Raw genomic sequence first — 27,089 nt, 5'->3', positions numbered from 1 at the left:
CGATCTTCCATATTCGTAACTCACATGTTCAACCCATCAAGGTTGTTCGGGTACGTCATGTTGACGTGTGTGCCGTGTACTGCAGAAAGACGTCGTCAGCGACAACTCCACAGCATCTGTGCCTAACATAATCTGGGACAGTAAGGGGATACGGTCGGTCAAAACGCTACTGTACCACGGGAATGTATCATGCCTGCGTTATGGTCACTTCGGTGCCGACTGTATAACACCTAGTTCTGGTTTGGTTAATATGGAAAGGATTGTATTTCAGTGATACGTTTGGTTTATTCAATCCAACTGTCGGCATACCACACGCTTTTACAACTGTTGTTATTTTCTTACGGTGTCGAACATTTTAAGATATTTAAGAACTTTGAGCCCTCGCAATAATGTCACGACGTATATTAGGCTGGCTGGGGACACTCGCGTTAATTAGGCAACTCATGACTTACAGTACAAATGTTAAGCCTTGGTGTAATATATTTTTTCTCTCCCTTTCCCCGTCTCTCTCTCCCTACCTCCGTCTCTCTCTCTCTTTCTCTCTTCAACCAGATATCTCTGTGTTTCAGATGCAGTTTTTCTCGATGCATATAGTTTGTGCGTTAGTGTGAACGGATCCTTGTCAATTGAGTCAATGTGTCATCACGCTTTCCTAACGTGTTTGTAAATACGTATCTTGCTTTTGAATATTTGTAATACTTGAAACATTATACTTCACATACCACAAGCTGAGAAGGTTTTGGTTCCTCTACAGTTTCAATTAATGTATCTGCACCATTCACGTGAACAATTCATCACATTTACATGTAACTAGGGAGATGATGACACTTTAGCATTACACACAGGGAAATATCACACCGACATTATATGGCATACGCAACAACGACTGAAGGGATATTGAACGAATGCACTAACTATAATAATCACTATGTCAAAGTTGAGTACAAACCGGGGCGGTGGGGTAGCCTAGTGGTTAAAGCGTTCGCTCGTCACGCCGAAGACCCGGTTTCGAATACCCACATGGGTACATTGTGTGAAGCTCATTTCTGGTGTCCCCCGCCGTGATATTGCCGGAATATTGCTAAAAGCAGCGTAAAACCAAACTCACTCACTCACTCACTGAGTACAAACCATTTCAGTTTCCTTGAAACAGAGCCTTGTATTTGATAGGAGTGGGTGAGTCAGTATGGTTTTACGCCGCTTTTATCAATATTCCAGCTATGTCAAGGCGGGGTACAAAGGAAATGGGCTTCACACATTGTACCCATGTGTGGAATCGAACCCGGGTCTTCAGAGTTAGGAGCAGAAGCTTTAACCATTATTTTAACCCCTTTATTTGATAGGAAAAGGTTGCGGAAGACTTTCTTTGATTTACGACAAGAAACGTCCAGGTTGGTAGGTCGAACGAAATACGTATGCATGTAAAATGTCTGATATTTCTACAATTTCCGTACGATAAAGTTTCAATCGTTTCTAATTATGTTGTTACAATAATTTATTTCTATTGAAAGCGAAAATAAATGTGTTTTTCGATACGGCAGAATACAGACTACGTTTAAATATACTGAAGTGAGCGTATTTGTAAACCAAGTTTAGACAAAATCTGGCCTGACGACACAGTACATCCACAGCAAAATCAACAACCAGAATTAATTTATTGTCCACGAAATGTATACATAGAGCTGTTTCTTCAAAGCCTCGTGACTGACAGAGAAATCTCCCTGACAACAACACACAATCACTCTGGAAGCAACTGGGATTGCTGATTGTGAAAAAACAAACATTTCCCAATCTTTGAAAAAATACATACGTTTTTTTCTTCAGCATGTTAGTTTGTTTCTAACTCATATTTCATCTTCTAAAGAAAACTTATGAGTTATGATTGTATTTTGTTTGTTGAACCTTATGACATGATATTTTTCTTTGCAGCTTGCCATGGCAAGACGACATGGAGCTATAGTGACCTATTTTGTATTGAGGTGAGTGCTGTTGTGGAGTAGAGCATGATTATGTATACACCGACTGCTAAATTCTAAGGTGTGTTTTATTCTCAAGCGAGGCTTGTATTTCTTCGTATTTGGCTCACGTTTCTGGTAGTTATGTCATTGGACACTGGTTTTTCCATAACGGGAAAACACGCGTGACCTCTTAAGTCACGTATTTTTTTTGTCTGCAAGCCATTGGGTGTCGATCGATGGTATTCTTTACTTGTTAAACGTCAACTTTTACTGCTTCCACATGTGGGAGATATGGAATTTTTTACTACGTGTCTTCCTCAAACAGCGTTCTATTCGGGAAATTCCTGCTGTCAAAACTAAAAAATTAATGCGGACTGCGCGAGCTGTAGATGTCTTCAAAGTAGATGGAGGGGAGGACGTCCCTGGGAGGAGGTCATTTCCTGTTTCCCCATGTCTTTCTTTTATTGACAATGCGTGACAAAGCAGTGTACCTTAGATCCTGGAATTAGCTCCGGAAATTTATTTATTTCAGAAGGTCCGCAAATCGAGGCAAACGTTTGTTTTATTTCAGAGTGGTGTTGCATCACGTGTTTTATTATTATTATTATATTATTTCACAGTATTTCGAATGTCAACATTTACTTACGAAATTTTTGGCGATACGATATCTCTGCGGAATTACCGACGGCGTCTATTTTGTAAGGTATACACAAATGAGATATGTAACATCAAGAAGGTTTAGATGCATACAGTTTGGGAAGTAGAGTCAAGCTTTCCAAGGTGTTGTTACCGCGTTATCGCAGCCGTTTGGGAAGGGAACCGCGAATAGGTAGTCTGGTAAAGGTTTGGTTGTTACATCCGTGAGTATTGCACTGACAATCCAAGGATCATAATCACTACAGATGTAACCCTGGCTAGAGGATGGAGCATGTTTGACTATACATGGTCAGGGGACTAGTACGCGCCTTCAACGTCCTCTTGCGGTTTTCTGTTTTGTCGTATGGAGGCTCTCACGTACGGGCAGCACCGTTCTGTCGAACCTACGATTGTCTCGAAGTAAAAGGTAATTCTATATTTAATCCCTTTTTGTGCGATTATGTCGAACATCGGATAACTCGAAGTATATAAGTAGATCCCGTTAACGTCTGCGCAACGGTGTCGAACATCGGATAACTCGAAGTATATAAGTAGATCCCGTTAACGTCTACATAATGGTGTCGAACATCGGATAACTTGAAGTATATAAGTTGGCCCGTTTACGTCTACATAATGGTGTCGAACATCGGATAACTCGAAGTATATAAGTAGGCCCGTTAACTTGTACATAATGGTGTCGAACATCGGATAACTCGAAGCATAATAAGTAGGCACGTTAACTTCTACACAACGGTGTCGACTTTCGGATACCTCGAAGTATATAAGTAGGCACGTTAACAACTTCACAACGATGTGGAACCTCAGATAACTCGAAGTATGGAAGTAGATCTCGTTAACTTCTACACATCGGTGTTTGACTTAATATGTCTATAAGTATTCATATGATATCGAAGATACTCCATACAACCGTTACCACTATAAATCGTTTAATGCAATTATGTAAGAAAATGAAAACGTGTGTATGTTTTTAGCGATATGAAATATCTTTTATTGAGAAACGTTCATCTTGTTTTTGATAACCAAATGCTTTGACACAACGCAGCCCTGCTTTTTAATACGAAACACGTTAATAAATAACGGCATAACACTCAGCAGATGGCTATCTCGGGGGGACTCCGGGAAATTAATTCGTTATTCTGTTATACCATTGTCGCCGAAAACAATTTCCAAGCTGAATTCTTACGTAAACAAATATTTTAGAATTTTAAAATAGGTTTATTATTCAACGGTTTATAACATCTGAAGAATATTGCATCTAAAAATTACACCCGAACTCGTTAATAACTGATGCCTGTGTTACAAACATACTTCCTCCTTGCCTCAGATGGCTTTCTGCTGGGTCGAGTTGCTGCTGATGTATGGAGCGTTCTTCTGTCATGCATTATGTTTTAATGAAGAATGACACTTAAGGAATACTTGCGTCGGTCATTGCACACCGGGTCTGTCCATCGGGGTTCTTGATTCCGTTTTGCTTTCTGCCTTCATGCTAATACGGACACTCCTATTATCAATACTTAACACTTCATTAAATCATTGCAGATGTTCCTGGAATGTTTAATTATCTACAGTTCGTGACATGTTCTCTATTTAAGTAAGAGAAACTCAACACGGCTATCAAATTAAAGCTCTATCGATTTGGACATCTATCTCAGGCAATAGGTTATGTCACAGAAAATTGGCAACATTTGGTCTAAATATCGTCAATTTGGGAAGACCTTATGAGATAGCCGATGACATATAGTGAAGTCTGAGTGTTGCTGAATGATGCCGAGAGTTCTAGATAGATTCCAGCCATGTTTCAAGAGGGAGGGGGCCTCACGTTATAAACCACTTGAGTGTACCGGGGGAATATTCAGACATGTTTACAGGAGCGGCTCCAACTAGTCAGTCACGTTATCTGAACACGAACCATGTTTTTTTAAACATGCATGTACACTATTAATTTGTTTTGTCTCTTAAATACGAACATGAAACGTCTTTCGGAACCGTTTGAATGAATGGGAAATGAGGTGATTTTAGTACAAATATGTTCTTTTGAAGGTTGAATTTGTTTAGTTCCTGTGGTATATTAGAACACAACAATGTTCTTGTATCTGTCTGGACGATTGTTCATGTAAGGGGGATAGAGTAATCGATACCAGAACACCAAACCGATAAATTCGGTATCACGATCCGATAAATACCAAACGAGGTCATATACGAAATACGTTCAAGCTCTATACGTCGATGCAATGCCTGCTTGTTGAACAAACTATTGACTAACGTTGAGATAGGGTTCCTGAGCTGTCGGTGATGCTGTAGACAAACATTGCTACAAATTATTTTTCACGACACGCTATAGTATATGATAAATGGAACGGTTCACTAGACGTACGTCGTACACGTTATGTTGCTGCTGTTTAACACCGCTCTCGGCAATATTCCAGCTATATTGTGGCGGTCTGTAATTAATCGAGTCTGGACCAGACATTCCAGTGATCAACAGCATGAGCATCGAGCTACGCAAATGGGATAACATGACATGCAGTCAGCGAGCCTGACCACCCGATCCCGTTAGTCGCCTCTTACAACATGCATGGGATACCAGTTCAAACCCGGATTTTCAGGGGTAGAACATTGTGTGATGTTGAACGGGTTTAAGTATAGTAAATGTTATACATAAGGTATGCGCACTTTGCTAGGATCAAATCATGGATTCAACAGAAAACTATGATGTGGGGTTAAATTGGATTGAAATATCTAAGCTTAGTGTAAGCATGGATCCTAGGTTTCAGTGTGTTATTTCATCTTGTGGATCCCATACCTACTATTTACAGGCGTTGTGTACTTGTCAATGAATCGTTCCATGATTTGTAAAATGGTTGATTGGTGCCATGAAAACCGTTAGTGTTTTTATGGTTACTCATGTAACAAGTGCATAAGGTTAGACTGAAGTGGCTGTTTGCCTAAAGAGGGGTTGCCATATTATTATTTATCCAGTTTAAATGGATACAATTTCAATTTATGAATCTACGTTTAAGTAAAGCTGTGAATTTTTGTGATCCTTAGCAAAGTGTGAGTAGTATATATATGATGTCAAAGTCTCGTTTGATGTTATTATATAATATTCATGATACTGAAAAACACTCACCTAAAAATAATTATACACGTAACGTAGTATGTGTAAACAAATGCAGACGAAATTAAAGCAACATGTTGAAAATAAGAATATCGTAAATTGTATTTTAGTAGACCAAATAAGTTTATGTTTACGGAACACCGGATGGTTAATGGGGTATCTGTGTGATACAACGCGCAGATTCACCTGAATTGCAAATAGAGACTCTGTCCCACAATGAGACGTCAGCGGCACGACTGTCAACGTTTATGTACAACGATACGACAACCGTGACGCTACCATCGCCTTACCAAACCTGATCGGAAACAGAGCGGTGGCTGAACCCATTGAAATGATGGTGAGGTTGGGGATTTAATGTCACTTAAGGGAGCATTTCAGTCATGTAATGTTATATTGTCCATACAACGATCATGTGCATTACTAGAACAAGGTCACGTCTCCCGAGATGTATGTAGGTTGGTTTCCTTGGAGGAGATCCGGGGCAAGACTAGACGTTACAGCCTGGGACATAGATCAAGGAGGGTATGGATGGCGTTGATGACATATAAAGTTTAGGGACCAGTGGAATGAACAAATTGTTCCCCAGTAGATATTTGCTGTAGCTGAAATGACATGACATATGCAAGACAACCGCATTTTATGAACGTATTGTTGTTAAAATTCAGTGAGTTGTTTGGGTTGTTTTAATCAGAATTCATGTATTTCACAACGTGACATTTTCTTATGGTAACAAACCTCAAGTAATGCAGCTCGTACGTGCTGAGGGGCGGTGGGGTAGCCTAGTGGTTAAAGCGTTGGCTCGTCACGCCGAAGACCCAGGTTCGATTCCCCACATGGGCACAATGTGTTAAGCCCATTTCTGGTGTCCCCCGTCGTGATATTGCTGGAATATTGCTAAAAGCGGCGTAAAACTAAACTCAGTCAGTCAGTCAGTCGTACGTGCTGACCATTTTGGTGAAACCCATGAGTGGTAGGTGTGGTGCTGGCACTCCTGGAAACAAATCAAGGTCTATGCAGGATACGTACTGACGGTCTTATCATTCTTGGATTCGTAAGAGACCAAACTCTGCACAGCAAAGTGTGGCACCTTAGACTACGGAAATGCGGGGGCAGTCTTCATTTCTTCATAAAAATGCAAGCTAAGCATGTAACTTTGAAACTGTTTTTATGGGTGACTTTCAGGCTGAAATTAATTTTCAGATGGAAATTTATTCCCCTCACAATTATGTGTTCATTTACATATATTTATATCAATTCATCTACGTGCAAAACTGGATTCCCCCCTCAACAAGGAGATCAATGCATAAGACATAATCTTCCCCTGAGAACTGTACTCTTTGGTTCACGATGACAGAAAGTTCACCACCTCACATTTGACGAGCTGACTGTTATTGAGATTAGTGTTGAATCCGTGACGACAGCCTTTCATTTTGTGCCCCTCACATACCCTACCACACACGTCCTCAGACACCACCCCATCTACCCATCCATCTGACCACCCACCTATTAACTCCTTCATTCACTGTCTCTTTCATCCACACACGCATCCATCCATCCATCCATCCATCATCTATTCTCTCACTCATGCTCCAACCAAATCACTAACCCATATAAAAACCAGTCAGCGATTTAGATCTATATCTCGTTATGATGTTTCACGTGACTTTCAGAATTTCAATGAAGAGGCACATATCGAGTATTAGTATTAGTGGCAGAGTCGAGAGTCGATGGTTTTGAATTAGAAGATAAAGCTACTCTGTTTTCAATTTTGCGGTCCTTTATCGTTGATTTAAGACCGCTAAATGTAATTTAAAAAACCGAACGCTGCCGAGATAGAAATTGCCGATGTGCGACATGCTTGTTTACAAACAATAGGGTCAACGAGTTCGTTGTATTCATACGCGGTGAATCGGTCACTTTAATTAGCGGTCCTTAAACTGTCATTTAAGTACGGTTTTGATGAGCTTTCAGCCAATCAGAATCGAGTATCACACATTGTCGTGCTAGAATTCAGAAATTCAAAAGGATAACGTAATAAATATCGTCACTATCTCCACTACAGGTTATCAGATGCAATGATACAGCATCGTTGCACGAATGCAATGAGGGGCCATCAGATCAGCTGATCTGTAAATATATGTTACATTTAGTTGATAAGAGCCAGAGTTGACAGGCAGCAACACTTGATCTATCCATTTACATGTGTCATAAGAATTCCCCGTGTTTTCTGCTGCGTGGGGATACAACTTGGGGGGCTAGAAATCTCAAAGGTGTTCAGTGATGGGAATAAGATTTGATTATGGATGAGAAAGAGAACAACCAACCCGAAATGCTTGATCTTTTTACTTGGGTAAATAATGTAACAGATGAATCGTCAGTTACGGTTATTCGAGCAACATGACGTTAATTCGCTCGGGAAACTATACCGTAATTCCTCGTAGCTCGTCAGTTGTTCCCCTGGCTATATCAGTTGACATACACACTGTAGTCGCTTTGTCACTATTACTGGTGTGGACACTCACTCACTGTGCGGTTCTACAACACACAGACACACACACGAACACACGGGCAACATGACTATGTAAGTGTTAACAACACACGCAGTGCCAGTTTCTGGACACAATGTATTGTAAGCATAAAGTAATTTCTTGACGAGAGATAGAGCGATATAATTGTTAACAACACGTGTATATAAGTATATTTACACATTTAGGGTATACAGTAAATGCTTGACGAGCACAAGAACGATATAATTGTTAACAACACGTGTATGTCAGTATGTCTACACACTGTATGTATACAATAAATACTTGACGAGCGAAAGAACGATAGATATGTTGACTACACACACATTGTGTCTGTACGTCTGCATGTGTAGTCTATATGCTTGACGAACGAAAGAACAAAGTAAGACTTTACAACACACCCCTATTTCAGAATGTATATACAGTGCATGAATATAGTCAATGTCACAGAATGGCAAAACGTGTTCAAAACACATAGTGTCAGTAGGTCAGTATATATACATTATTTGCTTGACAAGCAAAATGACGATGTGTTCCCAACATATACTTTGGGATAATATGAATAAATGCAACCATGAAATATACATGAATGTTTTTTTTGTGGTTTTGAAAGTTTAGGAACTGTTTCTACGAACTCATGTTACAGGCATTTTGCATATTTGCGTAACAAAAATGTTTTCTCCTTAATCCAGTACAGCCAGTGCAACAACTTTTGTGATAAATGAGGATAACATTTTATCACATACTCAAAAGAGATGACATAATTTCGATATCAAAATTACCCTTGCTCCAGCCATAGTAACAACTCGCATATCGATAAGTGAGCTAATATTCAAGCGGATTTGTGTATATGACGCTCATTAATCAGCTGTTTGTCTTCCTTAGAGGAAGGATAATTCTTATTGATGCTTCATAAGCACGGAACAAGAGATTATGTTCTCTGAAAGGTTCGTGTCTCCTATTTGTCATCGATAACGAGGACGTCATTGTCAGCACGATTGTTTTGTCGCCATTTTATTACCAGTACATGTTATTTGTGACGAAATGATCTGACGTGTTTTTGTTCGAGAATACTGCTGCATTTAGCCATGTCTAAACATTTGTGACACATGCCATGGTGATTATTTATCCAATTTGACACATCAGCGCTATTTTGTATCGGTAGCTTTGTCAAGTTGTTAATTTCCTTTCAGATTCTTGCTGATTTTTATGATAAAATGTCAACATCCATTCTTTGAGTACAGAACAGACATTTGTTGGTGTGACCCAACCCTATTTAGGTTTTGGAAAAAAATAAAACGTTAAACCAAAACAGCCGTAAAAGTATGTGAATGGATCAAGGAAAATCAGTGATGACACCATCACCAGGTGTTCCTGAAAGGATAAACGTGCTCTGTTCTGCCTGTAGCACATGGTACTCCAACATGTTTATTTATTCATTAAAGGACAAGTGTTTGGTTGTTGCCTGACGTGACTCTGCAGAGCTCATGTCATGCGACAACACGCCAGTCTTGAGATGATGGGCGAAGCAATCGAGTGAAACGATATGTTGCTTTGAACCACATTTACTGTGTGCAAGTGAAAAGAACAATACTTTTGCAACCTTTGCTTAAAGGCAAGCTGTCCTAGCATTGCCCAATATCTGACAGTTAACGTATATCAGCTGAAACAGAAAAGTAAAGTACTTGCATCCTGACGGTTACTCAGGGTATCTTTTTCAGTTTCAACAACACATTCACAAGTGCATTCTGGCTGTTTGGTGCTAACCATTGGTGTTTCGCAAGACACAGTATCGGAGAAAGAGCTGCGCCAAGCACATATATGAATAGCCAACATTCCCCGCCGTTTTAGCATTTGCACTAACAGAAGCACAACTATCTCGAATATATATGCATATGGCCACATCATTCCTGCTTTCTCATGTCTGTGTTGGAGCAATTATCACCAGTTGTCGATGATTTGTTATTTAAATCTTATACCATTCCCCGCTATATGTACTGAAAGCCACACGTTAATTGTGAGAGTTTTTCATTACGCCAACAAGGCATTCAGCCAGTGTAGAGGCCAGTCTATTAAAAAGAGTTACAAGCACTCATAATTTTTTACAAGCCCATAACACTGCCGATTAACTACGAAAGGAAAACAAAATGAAAACAGACTTTATCTGAAGCATAACCTGACTTTGTGATTGGTAGAAACATATATTTATTGACATGAGTTTTCAGCAAGACAGTCAGGTAGTTTTTACGGAAATGTTACTATCTCAATCTAAAAGTCACTGGCATTTGGCCAGCGGGCAGGCAGCTATTTCGCACACCGCGTGCAGGTAATAGACTACTCAACTCTAATGAACTAGCCCACTTTTTAATATGTCTTTTGCCTCTTCAACTCAGCACACCAACTTTTTGTTCAAGTTATTGATGGAATAGAGTTAATTCCTTATCTTCTGGAAATCTCCAAAAAAGGTTTGACTCCTTTATATCTATCTAATTGGCACGCTACAGCCTGGCGTTTTCTTCATGTCTACTCCTGAAATGATTGATCCTAGGTACTGGAGGAGTCAGGTCAAAGACAGTAGTATCAGCTACAGTTATGTGTTGTATTGTAAAGCAAGCAGAGAGTGTAATTAATCAGGGTTGTTTGAAGATTGACCATCACGGGAGGACCAAGTAGCACCATGTTATCAGGGTTTCCGCATCAGTCCCAGCATCGCGTGTCGTGCCACATGCCTGACGCTGCGGCACAACAGGTTTAAGCTAAATGTCTGAATAATTTAGTATGATACTCCCGAGAGAGTTCAAAGCATCAGCATTGTCTGTTTTTTACAATCTGATACCACTACTGTGAATAGAATTTGTTAGTTTGTTAACTCCAAAGAATATTAAATGTGCCTTCATTTCCCATGTGTATATTCCATGTGGTATGCGCGTCATTGGCCGTAGCTTCGCTTTTTGAGTGGGTTGGGTGAGTAAGTGAGTGAGTGAGTGAGTGAGTGGGTGAATGCGTGAATGAGTGAGTGAGTGATTGAGTTAAAGAACGAACCTTGAAATTCCAATTTCCCAATATTCTAAAGACTGAAACATAAAATGTATTTATGATATGCAAGTAATGAACAACTTGAGATCATAATTTCTAGATCATATTTCATAAAGCATTTGCAAATTATCTTGATGTTTATCATACATTCATCGTGTTAAACGAAGCACGAACAGATCAATGGCTGTGTCCGTATTAAATGCTAATATGTTTCAAGCGCAGAGCCGGACGGGATCTTCCGACCTTTAACGATTGTCTGTCAGTCAATTCATATCCTGCAGAATACGTGTTTGTGTGAAAAAAGAACCATCACATTTTCACATCAATACTGGGAACCATGATGATTTCAATTGTCGTGTATCGACTTCACGCAGAGGAGTGGAGACCGAATAATTAACATACACGCCGGATCCTGACAGGAATCGAACTCAACAAACTCCGAATGGGCAGCTTGTTATTTCAGACTTTGACCTCTCACTGAAACTATCTAGGTGACACCTCACATTGGAATCGTTGTGGGTCTCAATAATCTTTAAGAATATGGTGTTGCGTCCTTTGTAGCATTTCTCCAGCAATATTCAGGCTGAGAACACCAGAAATGAGCTTCATACGTTGTGACGTTTGTGTGACTGGCAAACGCCTCTCGAAAGAAGAACGAGAACGAAATCATCGCAGCAAATAGAGGAATCTAAGTAATACTGTCTTTCACATTTTCTGGAAAATATATGCCAGGAGGCATTACGTCATGAATATGGAAGATGTTGAAACTTGACTTGATATGAATAATAAACCTTCAAATTGCCTACAATTTTTTAATGTTTAATTCAGGTTATATATATATAGTTCAAGACAGATAATAATACTTGCCTAAATGACCTTTATAGTTTATTTCAGTAATTAATTAAATAGGACAAGACACAAACATACACCTATGCTAAAGAACCACGATGGATGAGCTACTGTATTAATTAAGATAAAACTTAACGTGGCTTCGTGATTATTCAGCCATGTAGGGACTCAGCTACCATAAATATAAATAGATAATGATGAACACGGAAGGACATGAATACTGTATGCTGTTGGAGACAACCATATTGACAATATTTGCCCGAGAGCATGGCATATTGACCTTTGACGTTCTTTATGAATACCCCTTTGGCTTTGGCGTTTTCAATTACCACATGACATAAAACTTACAGAATAATTCCCAAGATGTCTTCTGAACTGTAGATTCCAAAGTCTGGTGTACTCTCAACTTCAAGCCGATCATTTTCTTATTCCATTAGACACTTCTATTGCATAGCAAATCCGTGTAATGGATAGTTTCTCACTCTAGATGGATAGTCGAAACCAGAGAAGGAATTAACGGTATTGGGAAACATGGCGATGGTGGAAACGGCTGGTGTTATCAAATGGACGACACTTCTGTCAATAACACTATTACCGCCGTGAAAAAATAATAAATCAATGCACTGACCAAGAAATTAAATAACTTGAGCCCCGTTTCATTTCCTCGCGTCTCCCGTTGTTCACCGGGATAAGGTTAATTCACTGACCAAAATCAGATTAGTTAGCCCCGTCAAAGATCGAGTTCAGATAAGCGAAACCCACAGAACGTTCAGTGTGTGTTTAGGGAAGCCGTACCCCCGACAAGTCAAATTTGTTTTTGACACATGAGATATTTTTGTTGGAAGCAGTATTTTTGCTCTTCCGCTTCCTGGATAATGTGTGGATCGTGTAATGTCTATTTCATCAACACGACCCTTGACTTAGGATATTGTGTTTTACTGCGATGATGTCAAATTATTGAACGCTTGTGTGTCTGTAAAGGGATGAGGCTAAAATGCATGAGAAAATAATTGTAAAACAACACACAGAGCAAATTACTTTAGAGAAACAATACAATTTATAGAACCGTTTAAGACGTGCCAAAATTTAATTTACGTATTAAAGAATAAATAAATAATGAGTCTTATTTTCTTGAAAATAATTCATATTTTAATGTTTATCTCAGAATAACCAACTCATATCGCTCTTATCACTGTTTGTGCAGCTGAAATGTGACGAAATGGAATGCGAATTTTGAAAAGCGTAATGTATTTACATTGTGCAATATATTATTGAATGCGTTACCATTTATCTCCAATACTCCAGAAGTATATACATGCAGAATAACACCACTGACATTTGTGAAGTGGATTAGAGCTTGAATTATTTCACCTAAATCTACGTATTCATTAAAATTGCGTGTTAAAATTGTGTGAAATATTCTCTTCGACTTTTGTAAGTGAGTGGTGACTGCTTCCGCAAGGGCTGATCACGTTTAGTACCCTCTTCGTTAACGTTTCGAATCACCAATACGTTTAGCAAAACATTTATTGTATTTAATCGAAGATCTGCAAGGAGGTAGAGTTATAACCTCAACTGCAAAATATAGAATAATTTACTTTGGTGAATTCGTTTCCTACTCACTTTTTTGCAAAGTTCACAATTCGCATTGTCATGAAATGGTGTACATAACGATTCATAAAAACACACTTTAATGGTATAGACACACATTTTCTCAGGAATATTCATTTTTTGCTATTACTGTCCATATGACAGAAGTGTGTTCAGTATCAAACGTGGATTGCTGAGTCATTTTGGTCCACCTGATGTGCAGATTTAAAATTTGAGCAAAGTTTTAGAAACTGGTTTGAAAATAATCAGATATCTTCATTAATTCAGAACATTACTTATAATTTCATATCAACAAAGACATATCTGACGACAGGTAATGGAAAAACAAGGAAAAAAACCGTATAAATAAATGTCTGATTTTTGTTTTTTGGAAAGTGTTTACTAATACTTAAACACACGCAAGGATGATTTTCATGTGATGTAGTTAAAAACATATGATAACGGCATGAGTCATGGGTTACTATATTCATCGACGTTAGAAAATAGCCTTTTCCACTCATCTTACTCATATTGATATGTTTAATTATTTCAAGAAGAAAACAAAAACAGAATTTTCATACTAGTTTTCCACAAAAAAGGGTCGATAGAGACTAAAAAATGATGATGTTACATTGTTCACGAAGGGGAATGGGTAGGTGAAATATGGTTTTGACTGATGTATTCAAAGCAACGTACTTTGCATACCATGTAGTGAGTTTAGTTTTACGCCGCTTTTAGCAATATTCCAGCAATAACACGGCGGGGAACACCAGAAATGGGCTTCACACATTGTACCCATGTGGGGAATCGAACACGGGTCTTGGGCGTGACGAGCGAATGTCTTAACCACTGGGCTACCCCACCGCCCCTATATATATGGAACCCTTCTGTAAAATGTGCCTTTACTCATCAATTAGTTAAGTTGTAGATTAAATGTTTGTGTTTGTGTTTTCCCATGAAATGGATTAGCACTAAGTATTATGCTATAATATAATAAGAGATACATGACGCTGTTATAATAAATATAATACATAGATAGAACCCTTTGTTTCTCTGCTCCCATGACATCTTCTCGTTCAATACAAAACATCCAAATGCACTAGTATGACATTCTATATTTATTATATACCCTCTTATCTTGCATTAATCTGTTACTTTAAAAAACAAATCATAGCGTAGCGATACATATTTTCACGCCTCTCGATACTTCCGTATTCAGGTTAGTTTGACGTTAAGTAATACTCCTCGCGTGGGCGGATCACGCAACTGATCTAGATCATACATTCCTCCGCATGACGTCATGAATCAAATCCCACTTTCACAACTTACCATAGGCAAAATAATGACACCATTCTAATGAAATTCATTCAAATTTTAATACATACAAAACGTATATGAAGGAACGAACAACCTATTTGACTTTTAAATCCAAGCCGAGCTCGGAGAAAGTAGAACCGTATGGGGTTCAATACGGAATCCGGGGTACAATACGGAATTTGACCACGTCATCCGTATTGCACCCCTGTATTACTATCCTAAGTTTACATGGGTATAAAATAAGATATGAAGACATATAGCGACGAATTAAAACAAATAGGCATGCTTTACATTCCATTTAACGATTTAAATTATAATTATTTATGTGTGATCTAATGTGAAGCCGATATCACTGATGTTGGACAATAATTAATCTCCAGATGTACTTATTGTCCTGCCCCAGATGTACTTATTGTCATGCCCCAGATGTACTTACTGTTCTGCTCCAGATGTACTTATTGTCCTGCACCAGAAGTACTTATTGTCATGTTCCAGATGTACTTACTGTTCTGCTCCAGATGTACTTATTGTCCTGCCACAGCAGATGTACTTATTGCTCTGCTGCAGATGTACTTATTGTTTTGCCCCAGATGTACTTACTGTTCTGCTCCAGATGTACTTACTGTTCTTCTCCAGATGTACTTACTGTTCTCCTCCAGATATACCTATTGCTCTGCTCCAGATGTACTTATTGTTCTCCTCCAGTTGTACTTATTGTTCTCCTCCAGATGTACCTATTGTCCTACTCCAGCATATGTACCTATTGCTCTACCCCAGATGTACTTATTGTTTTGACCCAGATGTACTTATTGTCCTACTCCATATGTACTTATTGTCATGCTCCAGATGTACTTATTCCTCAGTTCCAGATGTACTTAATGTTCTCCTCGAGTTGTACTTAGATGTACTCATTGTTCTACTCCAGATGTTCTTATTGTTCTGTTCCAGATGTACTTATTGTTCTCCTCCGGATGTACTTATCGTCTTGCTCCAGATGTACTCATTGTTCTGTTCCAGATGTACTTATTGTTCAGCTCCAGATGTACTTATTGTCCTGCCCCAGATGTACTTATTGTCCTGCTCCAGATTGACTAATTGTGCTGTCCCAGATGTACTTATTGTCACGCTCCAGATGTACTTATTGTTCTGCTCCATATGTACTTATTGTTCTGCTCCAGATGTACTTATTGCTCTGCTCCAGAGGTTCTTATTGTTCTGCTCCAGATGTACTTACTGTTCTCCTCCAGATGTACTTATTGTTCTGCTCCAGATGTTCTTATTGTTCTGCTCCAGATGTACTTACTTGTTCTCCTCTCCAGATGTACTTATTGTTCTCGTCCAGATGTACTTATTGTTCTGCTCCAGATGTACTTATTGTTCTGCTCCAGATGTACTTATTATTGTTCTCCTCCACAGATGTTCTTATTATTCTGCTCCAGATGTACTTATTGTTCTGCTCCAGATGTACCTTATTGTTCTGCTCCAGATGTACTTATTGTTCTGCTCCAGATGTACTTATTGTTCTTCTCCCTGCTCAGATGTACTTATTGTTGTTTTGCTCCTCAGGTGTTCTAGATGTACTTATTGTTCTGCTCCAGATGTTCTTATTGTTCTGCTCCAGATGTTCTTATTGTTCTCCTCCAGATGTTCTTATTGTTCTGCTCCAGATGTACTTATTGTTCTGCTCCAGATGTTACTTATTGTTCTGCTCCAGATGTTCTTATTGTTCTCCTCCAGATGTTCTTATTGTTCTGCTCCAGGTGTTCTTATTGTTCTCCTCCAGATGTACTTATTGTTCTGCTCCAGATGTTCTTATTGTTCTGCTCCAGATGTTCTTATTGTTCTGCTCCAGATGTTCTTATTGTTCTGCTCCAGATGTTCTTATTGTTCTGCTCCAGATGTTCTTATTGTTCTGCTCCAGATGTTCTTATTGTTCTGCTCCAGATGTTCTTATTGTTCTGCTCCAGATGTTCTTATTGTTCTGCTCCAGATGTTCTTATTGTTCTGCTCCAGATGTACTTATTGTTCTGCTCCAGATGTTCTTATTGTTCTGCTCCAGATGTTCTTATTGTTCTCCTCCAGATGTACTTATTGTTCTGCTCCAGATGTACTTATTGTTCAGCTCCAGATGTTCTTATTGTTCTGCTCCAGATGTTCTTATTGTTCTGCTCCAGATGTTCTTATTGTTCTGCTCCAGATGTTCTTATTGTTCTGCTCCAGATGTTCTTATTGTTCTGCTCCAGATGTTCTTATTGTTCTGCTCCAGATGTTCTTATTGTTCTGCTCAGATGTTCTTTTTGTTCTGCCCAGTTCTGCTTCAGATGTTCTTATTGTTCTCCTCCAGATGTACTTATTGTTCTGCTCCAGATGTACTTATTGTTCTGCTCCAGATGTTCTTATTGTTCTGCTCCAGATGTACTTATTGTTCTGCTCCAGATGTACTTATTGTTCTACTCCAGATGTTCTTATTGTTCTCCTCCAGATGTACTTATTGTTCTGCTCCAGATGTACTTATTGCTCTGCTCCAGATGTACTTATTGCGCTGCTCCAGATGTACTTATTGCTCTGCTCCAGATGTACTTATTGCCTTGCTCCTGATGTAGCTATTGGTATCATGTCATCGGATGGTACTGGCTGCACGTGCTGCTATCAGTTCATGATATTGTAATGTAATTTGTTTGTTTGTTGTTGAACTTCAAACACAGCAATATTCAAGCTCTATTACCGCGGCCCGTAAATATTCCAATTTTGATCAAACAATCCAATGATGAATATTTTGAGCAACGATCCGTAAATCGCCTTCGTGATGTTCATCGCACAAACAAACAAACAAACAAACAAACAGTAGTCACTGTTTAGATTCATAAACTCCTACATATGATAAATATGGAATGGTACAGTGGACTGTGCTTCAGAGGTTTTCTGTGATTATATGAAATGCTTTCAACAGTATGTTGTTGCTTTTATTTACTATTAATTACAGTTTATCACACATAACCCTTGCGCCCTTCCTCATGGAAATACTCCTCATACAAAAGCCCCGTTGTAACTTTGTAAACTAGTTTGATACACATGGACGTAAACTCTGCGTAGTCTATCCATGCATTCCCAATCAAGTCGTGGCAATAAACGCTCGACCCCACGGTGTAATCAACGCCGTTCAAACACGATAAGCTAACACTGACACACATCAACACCGGTCTTAGAAATTAACAGATATTTGCTGTATAGAAACGTCTTGCCATTTTTTGTGACTTCGTTCCGCACTGTTATCAACTTAGGTAAGGTATTTTTTATACACACGCACATATTGATGATGATGTACACTGAATTAACAAGGATTTGGTGTGACAGTTATTGCCGCCAGCCATCTCGTGGCGCCCGAGCGTTGAGAGAGACATTATTCCGTGTTGGGAGGCTACCAGACTTGAGGGCAGCGAGGGACAATACTCAACTGCTTTCCAAAAAAGACTTCATCCTTTTATGTTCCACCAATGCTTGTTGATAATCCCGTGAATCGATGGTCCGGTCGTTCTTCTATTCTGTATGCTTGACTCGTGTTGATAATGCTTCTGAAGACGCTGCTGCAGGGACCCAATATCTTGAGTGTCACTAACGTTGTTCTGGTCGCTAACCGTCAAAGCTGACCAGTGCCATTAGCCAATCGCTATCATTGGCAAGAGGGACGTCGTTTGAGGGGGAAATTGAAAATTTGCATGTCTGTGTACTCAATCCAAATTTATCACCTATTATATAATAGGAATATATACATATGGATGAACGTCTCGGTGATAAAGCGACGCTAATGTATACAAGCTACAGGGTGTAGACACTTTTATGTTGTTTTTCTTTGCATTAATGTCGTGATGTATGTAATGTGGGCATGGTTTTCTACAGGATGGAAATGAACTATTTGAGAATCCAAACACAAAAGGGGATGCTTTGGATACCATTAGTAAAGGTAATCACTTTATGAAGTCACCTCTCATTTCATATATACTTGGCAGTTAGGCTAACTGAAGTGTGTGAGGCTAACTAAAGCGTGTACGGATATTTGGTTTTACACCACTTTTAGGCATATCTGGCGATATTATGGCGGAGGTTACAAGAATTTTGTTCATACAGTTTACCCATGATGGGAATCGAACCAGGACCTTCGGTGTTAACACCTCATCCACTAAGCTAGACATCTGCCTCCTCATTGTATAGTCTGGATAGATCTGACTCACTGGAACCCATCAACTATTCATTCAAAATCGGAAAAAAGACTGATGGCGGATATGTTTTTTAGAAAGATTTGGAATGAACTTCCTAGTTTATTTGAACGTTCAACAGTTTAATCAGGACTCAAAAGGTCAGACACAGCTTGTTCTTATTTCTGTGATTGTTGCATCTGAATGAGGTGAGAATATTTGAATGACATTAAACATTGTTCCCTCTCAAAAGAAGCTGTCCGTATCATACAATTTTACACACAGTTTCTAGTGCACATATCATCTATTTATATCTTCATGCAGTATATTTACCTTCATTCCCTTCCTTATGTGGTAGGAATCAGCCTACCGTATCTTGCAGTTGGTAACGTACCCCGTACAAGGCGACATGTCAGTTTCGCGGTTAACTACCCGTGTAGATGAAGAATTAATGTTTTATGTTTTCGAATTTCTAATAATTGAATATCCTATTGACCGTGACACAACCTGGACATTAACAAGGAATATGCTATCAATACAGTATTTAGGTTTATCGGCGTGCCAGCTTGAAGTCTGAAGAAACGTTTTACCACTTTCATGTCCCACATTTACGTACATGGTGACATACGAGAAACACGATCAAGGCTAACTGCGATTCGAAATCTCACCCATTGTATTCTCGAACACTTCGAACGCGAATTATGGAGCCTTAGACAACAACCTCACATGTGCACGCAAGACACCTGTGTTGCAGGTCATTAGCAAATACACCCTCTTCAATGCACCGTCGCTGAATACAGCGTGACTATGGAATAGACATCTTCACTCCCAGACCACTTTTCATGATACATGGACGTGTCAGGTACTAATTTCTCAGGAATCATGAACATGTTATATTAATCTGACGACTGGGACTGCATGAAGAAACCGTTAAACAGTTATATCAACAGTGTCTGGGAATTGCCATGGATATATAGCTTGTAGTGCCACCTATAGATATATTTGGAATATAAGATTAATTGGGATGTTTGCTTATTTACAGAGTGACTGATCCTACTACTGTGATTACCATGAGAATGTTTTGTTTGCGACTGGTGCATATTTCATCCTGTATAAGTACAGAAATTAACTTACATGATGAACTCATTTACCTGTAATACAATCGGTAATTATCAACGTCTGACTTTGTCCTGACCTCGACCTTGTGTACGATAGTGCTGCCAGTTGGTTCATCAATAAATTGCGTCAACTCAAGTGTCACACATCCCACTAACCGTGACTGAACCGATGATCAGCATTCTACTATTGAACTCTTTCAAATAATATTTACAAACTACAGATACTGAGTATTTGACGAACCTTGGATTTCGAGCTTTGACCTAAGGAACTTTGCTCGTTGTCATCAGCAACTGCCTACAATAGTGCACGTTTTCGTTTTTGGCCAGATGTAGGCAAACTACCCTCAGCTGTTATATATTTAATGTGACTTTAAAACAATATGGATGGAAATTTTACTACTGTAACTTGTTAGTGTTAGTTTCTTTCAGATGTCTGACGCCTGTTCCCAACGGAGCTAGTCGTCCCAACTGCTGTATTCAAACTGTTGGTTTTGAGCACATAAAGGACACACATGCATCAAACCATGTCTCCACTTCATACACTTTTAAAGCCAGTTGAAACACAAAGAGTAAAGGTTTTGGCTACCCTGCCTTTGGTATGGTTTATTGGTTGTTCTCGAGGATGCCAAATTGGTCTACTGAGATGTTTCTCTAAAGTACAGTCTATGCATGTAACACGGGCCAGGGAAAGGCCAACACGGAGACCACTGACAACACAGACAATGGGGTCGATCGCTGGAGGGCAGGCGAGAAAAGTCAAGGGTAACTTCACAGTGTACCTTTTGTCTTACCAACAAGAACCACACGATTTCCCGACAGGAACCGACCGTCGGCCATATATTTCGCAATCTCTGGTAAACTGAGATGTGTGTTCTGGCGAAACACAGACGCACTCTTGTCACAAATCAGGAAAATGTTCCTGCAACGAGGAGACACACTCTCTTCAATACCGAGGGAGATAAATACTCCGGGACATTTAACATCCCAAATACAATTATTGCACCTCTGACTTACCGTCTCCCCTGCCCCTCTACAGCACAGTGTGCCCGTGATTTGATATCAACGCCAATTTCTTCCCCTCGGCCTTATTAATGGCAGCGTTGTCTGGTTGTGTGACATCCTGTTGGTAATTCATCATCTGTGTTTTATTGTCCGAAACACGAAATTGAACTGATTGTTTTGCTTAAAGACAGTACAATAGGTGTTATTGTACACATGTATTCTGAAATATACTATTAATATATTAAGTTGAAAGGTGACCTTTGTCAACGACTGTTTGAGTAGTGAGCAAATGACTACCTGTTGTTGGGCACTTGCTGCTACACCACTGCTGTCTCTCTCTATCAACACTGCCGGCTGTAGTCAGCAGTGTCATTGTTAGGTCGCAGATGACTAATCAGCAACGTTGGACGATTCTGCTTGTTACAATACGTACTAAATATTATTCTGATGCGGTCATGTTTTAGTCCTCTGCTTGAGTGAGAGCTGTTGCCAGGTCGAGTACAAGAAACACTGTATTTTGTCTGGTCCGTAATTCCGCCCCCATAGCAATCTGCGTCATAATTTCTCGAGGACATCTGATTTCATCACTGCCAATCTGGCGTTATTATAACCAAGTGCTTAATGTAACTGTTCTTCTCTTGAGAAATGGTAAATGCCATTGGGAACAAAAATTACAAACGTTAGAACTACCTGTTGCATACATTATCATATATATCAATAACTTTGTTCTGTTTGCCAACTAATCGACTGAGCCACGTTTACAGTGTTCAGGGTGGATGTAATATATGTGATGTATCACAAGAAGCAACTGATGTTAGTGGTTACTCAACTAACGTGTTCTCATCAACTCTGTTACACATATAGGTGAGTGGTGATTTCGGTATAACGCTGCGTTGGACAGTGTTTCAGTTATATGATGGCAGGTCTGCTTGACGTGGGAGGGGAGCCCGAAGTATATATCCTGTTCATTTAAAACATTGGGATTGCCAGGCTATGACAGTTGTCTGCATGGGAGTAGGAGCTAGGGTTAGGAATGCTATGAATATGGAAAGGGATCCAAGTCTGAGATTTTCACTAACCTTGACACAATTACAGCGGACCCTGATTTGAACCTACCATCACCCGATTCTGGAACGCCTTAGAACTCTGTTTTGCGAATTGCAGCGCTTTCGTCGATGTCTCCACTCTTGATTCTGTTTTCAACAATGATAGCAGAGAAAACCTAAACCAGTACATAATTTCTTGTCTCGAATGTTTAATCTGGTCTATTTCATTCAGCTGTGACGGACCTAATTCTGTATGTTTTACATTTTTTTCTCATTTAAGAGACAAAACAATACACGTCTGAGCAAATTTGAAATTACCATGGCGCCTAGCGGTTTTGTTATCCCATACACACGCACTGGAGAAATGGTTCTCTCACTTCCACTTAGCCAGACACGGATCGGAGAGGACGAGGACATTAAAAGGAGTGACTTCGTCTTTGTCACCTACATTCATTCAGCAAATTGACAAGTGGCGTGTTGTGTAGGCAGGGATACGCCAATCTGTTCAGCACGTTTGTTCAAAGTGATTAGTGATTTTCCTATATGAAATATATTTAATCCCCTTTTCTGACAGAAAACAAGAACAGCTACGTCATGGGATGCTAAATATCTCCTGCCGTTAGGGTCAAGTATCTGCCTACCTGGTTTATCGGTTTCAGTCGATAGGTGGCGCAACGTATCAATGTCTGACAATAAGTAAAAGTCTCCTGGCAGATTTAATAACACTTCGTGGTCCCAGGTGACATAGAACAAAGCCCTTTAAATAGATGTAAAGTGTGATATCAATGAGAGCTTGTATTCCTTACCGAGACGTTTTCCCCAAGAAGATATTATTACAGATAAACGAACTACATCTGTTTCTCCTACAATCCCAGCAGAATATAGTTTTGGAGAGAAGGATGACGATAAAGTGATTTCCACGAATATATATGAATTGTCATTGCGTTTTACCGCTGTAAGAAGAATTTCTAATAAATCATTGATGCCTGTAAATAAGACACAATTAGAAGTAGCAAGAAGGAAATCATTGTAATGAGTTTTCATTGCTCTGACAAACCCATGGCCAATTTCACGGACAGGTTAACATCAGTGAACGCAATCTGAGAATGCGTCTGTATTTCCATGGCTAATTACGTGCTGAGCTATTGTTGTGAACGACTGCAGAAACAGTTGCCAAATGTAATGAGACACTTGTGTGCAATTGTTCAGTGACCTACTTCCATCTCGAGATCTATGTGTTGGGATATAGCCATGAAAGTATTGCAGCGACAAGATGCCAAGAACAAGAACCCAACAAACATGGGGAGGTTTGAACTTAGTGCCATCGATTTAGAGAACATTCATGTCAGCAGCAAGAAAAGAGAGAATCGCACTCTTTTCTAATTAATAGCGACTAAACGCTTTTTCAGGTCCTTAAAGGTCACATGCAACGTAAAACACAACTTTGCAGATTCGGATACCTTTCGGTATGGACTTGCAGTAACAAATGATAAAAAAATGCAAACTGAACTTATAAAGTTGAAAACTAACGCGATGAAACACCCCCCTCGAAATCGAATTCAAACGATTCACTACATTCTCCCCAGTTGGGGTGAAAAGTGGTTTCAACAGCTGTGCTGCGCTGCACTGAGCTCATGGCGCATGCGCAGTGAATAGGTTCTCGCAGCTTGGAAGCGGGATGTCCGGATTATGAGGTCGTTAGCAGGAGTAGTCTAACCTTGGTTGTGTACACAAACAACATATAGTAAATATCTACTCGTTACATAAATGAACCTTGTTAAGGATCTAGATCTACTCAGCTATGTGTCAACCAGTGAGGCGTTCGACATTTCAAGACGGAAAATATGCGCTGGCGGTGAGTACCCGGAGTAGGATTTGATGTGAGCTATTTTTCTAATGTTTTGTTGATATTTCACAGTCGCGAGCTTTTTATATGTTATGACAGGAGATTACCGATTTAACTGTTTATATAGTTTCATTTGACGATTTCACCACACGTTCTTCTTACTTTCTCAGTTCGATACTTAACATCAACGTCATTATTTAGCATTGTCAGAATTTCTAACTGTGATATAGATTTGAATGTCACAGACAAAACTCAATGTCTGTTTTATTCACACCTATGTGTCTGCCAGCCTGTCTGCTAATGACAATATGCAATACACAACTTCGATCACTGACCACATGCAATTTGAACTTAACACCTATCGGGCTATACACCATAAACAAAACGCATTGGTTTATGGCTCGTGCACCCGAGCTCTGTCTCTGTCACATTATGTAATTACACAGACAGGCAGGTGTGACACTTGTACACATGACATGTTATGGTGTCTGTTGATTGCAAAATGTTATACACAAAAAATGAGCATGTATTTACAAAACCGAACATCTCTATACACACACAAAGAGTGCATCGGTACATGAACCAGCCAATGAAAGACCTCGTTACACTTAAGTGCACGCCCACCCGCTCTGACCGGCTTCGGTATCCCGGGTGCTTCGTTTCGAGGGAAATAAATCCAAGTATAAATTACTGCAATTTTTTTGTTGCGAATTTACGCTTATAATCTTTTTACATTTTTTTTCATAATCAGCAATGTATATTTTATATGAATAAGTGATCATTGTGATTTAAGTATGTTTGTTTGCTCGGTTGCATGTGACCTTTAAGCAATCTCTGCTATTGTTTAGTTCTCACTATATCATGATGCAAATCAGTATCAAATAGTGATGAAACAAGGTGTCCGCGAAAAGGTGAGCGTATTCTGTCCCACCAGTGGCACCCGTCCTAAACAAATATAGTCACTTGTTCACTCCAAGGAAAAGAAATATCCCAAAAAGAACGAAAAGGAAAAACAGATTTAGAAATCTTGAAACCTTTACAAAGACCTTGAATAACTTCTGAACAAGAATCATATATCACGGTCTTCGAAGTCTTGATAAAAGAGCATGCTCGACTATACCTCAAAAGTTGTGAAACAATAAAGCCTGAAGTTGTTGGAATATTGCTAGTCATGATGGGAAAGTTGACTTCTGGAAAGTTAAAGTCATCCTTTTTGTCATGAAACCTTGGACCCGTAAAGATCCGGGGTAGAATAGGTCTTCAGCAACCCATGCTTGCCACAAAAGGCGACTATGCTTGTCGTAAGAGGCGACTTACGGGATCGGGTGGTCAGGCTCAATGACTTGGTTGACACATGTCATCGGTTCCCAATTGCACAGATCGATGCTCATGCTGTTGATCACTGGATTGTCTGGTCCAGACTCGATTATTTACAGACAGCCGCCATATAGCTGGAATATTGCTGAGTGCGGCGTAAAACTAAACTCACTCACTCACTCATTAAACCTTGCATGGTTTGTCACTCTGAATCTTTATGCATAGATCTAAATATGGAACACATGACGCGGTCTCATTGGTCTCCTTTATTCCAATGAGTAAAGGAATTTGTCTGTTTGATTGTCATTCAACGATAACAGATAATCGATTTACCTGAAATTTAAGTTCCAAGTTCCATGATTTGATTTTCGCTAACCAGACTCAGATGCATAACGAAACATATCAGCAATGGTAGAGGGCAGTTGCGTGTCCTAAATCTTGTTTAACATTTAACCCCCAAATGTTACACAGATGTTATCAATGAGGAAGCCCAGCATTTCACAAACTTTGATTCAAACCCACACGCCGTAGTGTTCTCGAAAGCTGAAGGGACACAAGTCCACAAAGCGAAATGTGGAGCCTAAGAAAACAGCCTTACATGTGCACGCAAGACACCTGTGTGACAGGTCATTAGCAAATACACCCTCTTCAATGCACCGTCGCTGAATACAGCGTGACCATGGAATAAACCTCTTCGCCCCCAGACCACTTTACTTGATACATGGACGTGTCAGGTACTAATTTCCCAGGAATCATGAACATGTTATATTAATCTGACGACTGGGACTGCATGAAGAAACCGTTAAATCTAAGTTACAGTTATATCAACAGTGTCTGGGAATTGTCATGGATATATAGCTGGTAGTGCCACCTATAGATATAGTTTGGAATATAAGATTAATTGGGGTGTTTGCTTATTTACAGAGTAACTGATCCTACTACCGTGATTACCCTGAGAGTGGTTTGTTTGCGACTGGTGCATATTTCATCCTGTATAAGTACAGAAATTAACTTACATGATGAACTCATTTACCTGTAATACAATCCAGGTGGTAATTATCAACGTCTGACTTTGTCCTGACCTCGACCTTGTGTACGATAGTGCTGCCAGTTGGTTCATCAATAAATTGCGTCCACTCAAGTCTCACACACCCCACTAACCGTGACTGAACCGATGATCAGCATTCTACTATTGCACTCTTTCAAATAATGTTCTAAAACTACAGATACTCAGTATGGGTATCAGGAATTAATTTCGAGCTATGATCAAGGGAACTGCTCACTGTGATGTCATCAGCAACTGCCTACAGTATTGCACGTTTCAGTGTCAGAAATAGGCAAACTACCCCGTTTGATACTTCATGTGACTTTAAAACAATAACGATGGAAATTTTGCTACTGATACTTGTTACAATTAGTTTCTGTTAGATGTCTGACGCCTGTTTCCAACTAGATGGAGCTACTCGTCCCAACTGCTGTATTCAAACAGTTGTCTTTCAGCACACATAGAACAAAAA

At 39.5% G+C, this 27,089-nt stretch overlaps 1 protein-coding gene across 2 annotated transcripts in view; it reads left to right on the top strand.

Moving 5' to 3' along the window:
* The window catches only part of LOC124262925 (gamma-aminobutyric acid receptor alpha-like), an 80,035-nt gene that overhangs the window by 9,349 nt on the left and 43,597 nt on the right, over window positions 1-27,089 (top strand). For both annotated transcript variants that reach the window (XM_046697526.1, XM_046697527.1), the window contains exon 2: window positions 1,930-1,979. In XM_046697526.1, the coding sequence (XP_046553482.1) occupies window positions 1,930-1,979 (50 nt within the window). The remainder of the gene's footprint in view (window positions 1-1,929; window positions 1,980-27,089) is intronic.

This window comes from Haliotis rubra, unplaced genomic scaffold (genome assembly GCF_003918875.1).
Source record: "Haliotis rubra isolate DU_JTF1 unplaced genomic scaffold, ASM391887v1 Scf86, whole genome shotgun sequence".
Taxonomy (NCBI): domain Eukaryota; kingdom Metazoa; phylum Mollusca; class Gastropoda; order Lepetellida; family Haliotidae; genus Haliotis; species Haliotis rubra.
Note: the sequence above shows the minus strand (reverse complement) of the source record. Positions and strands in the feature narration are given on the sequence as shown.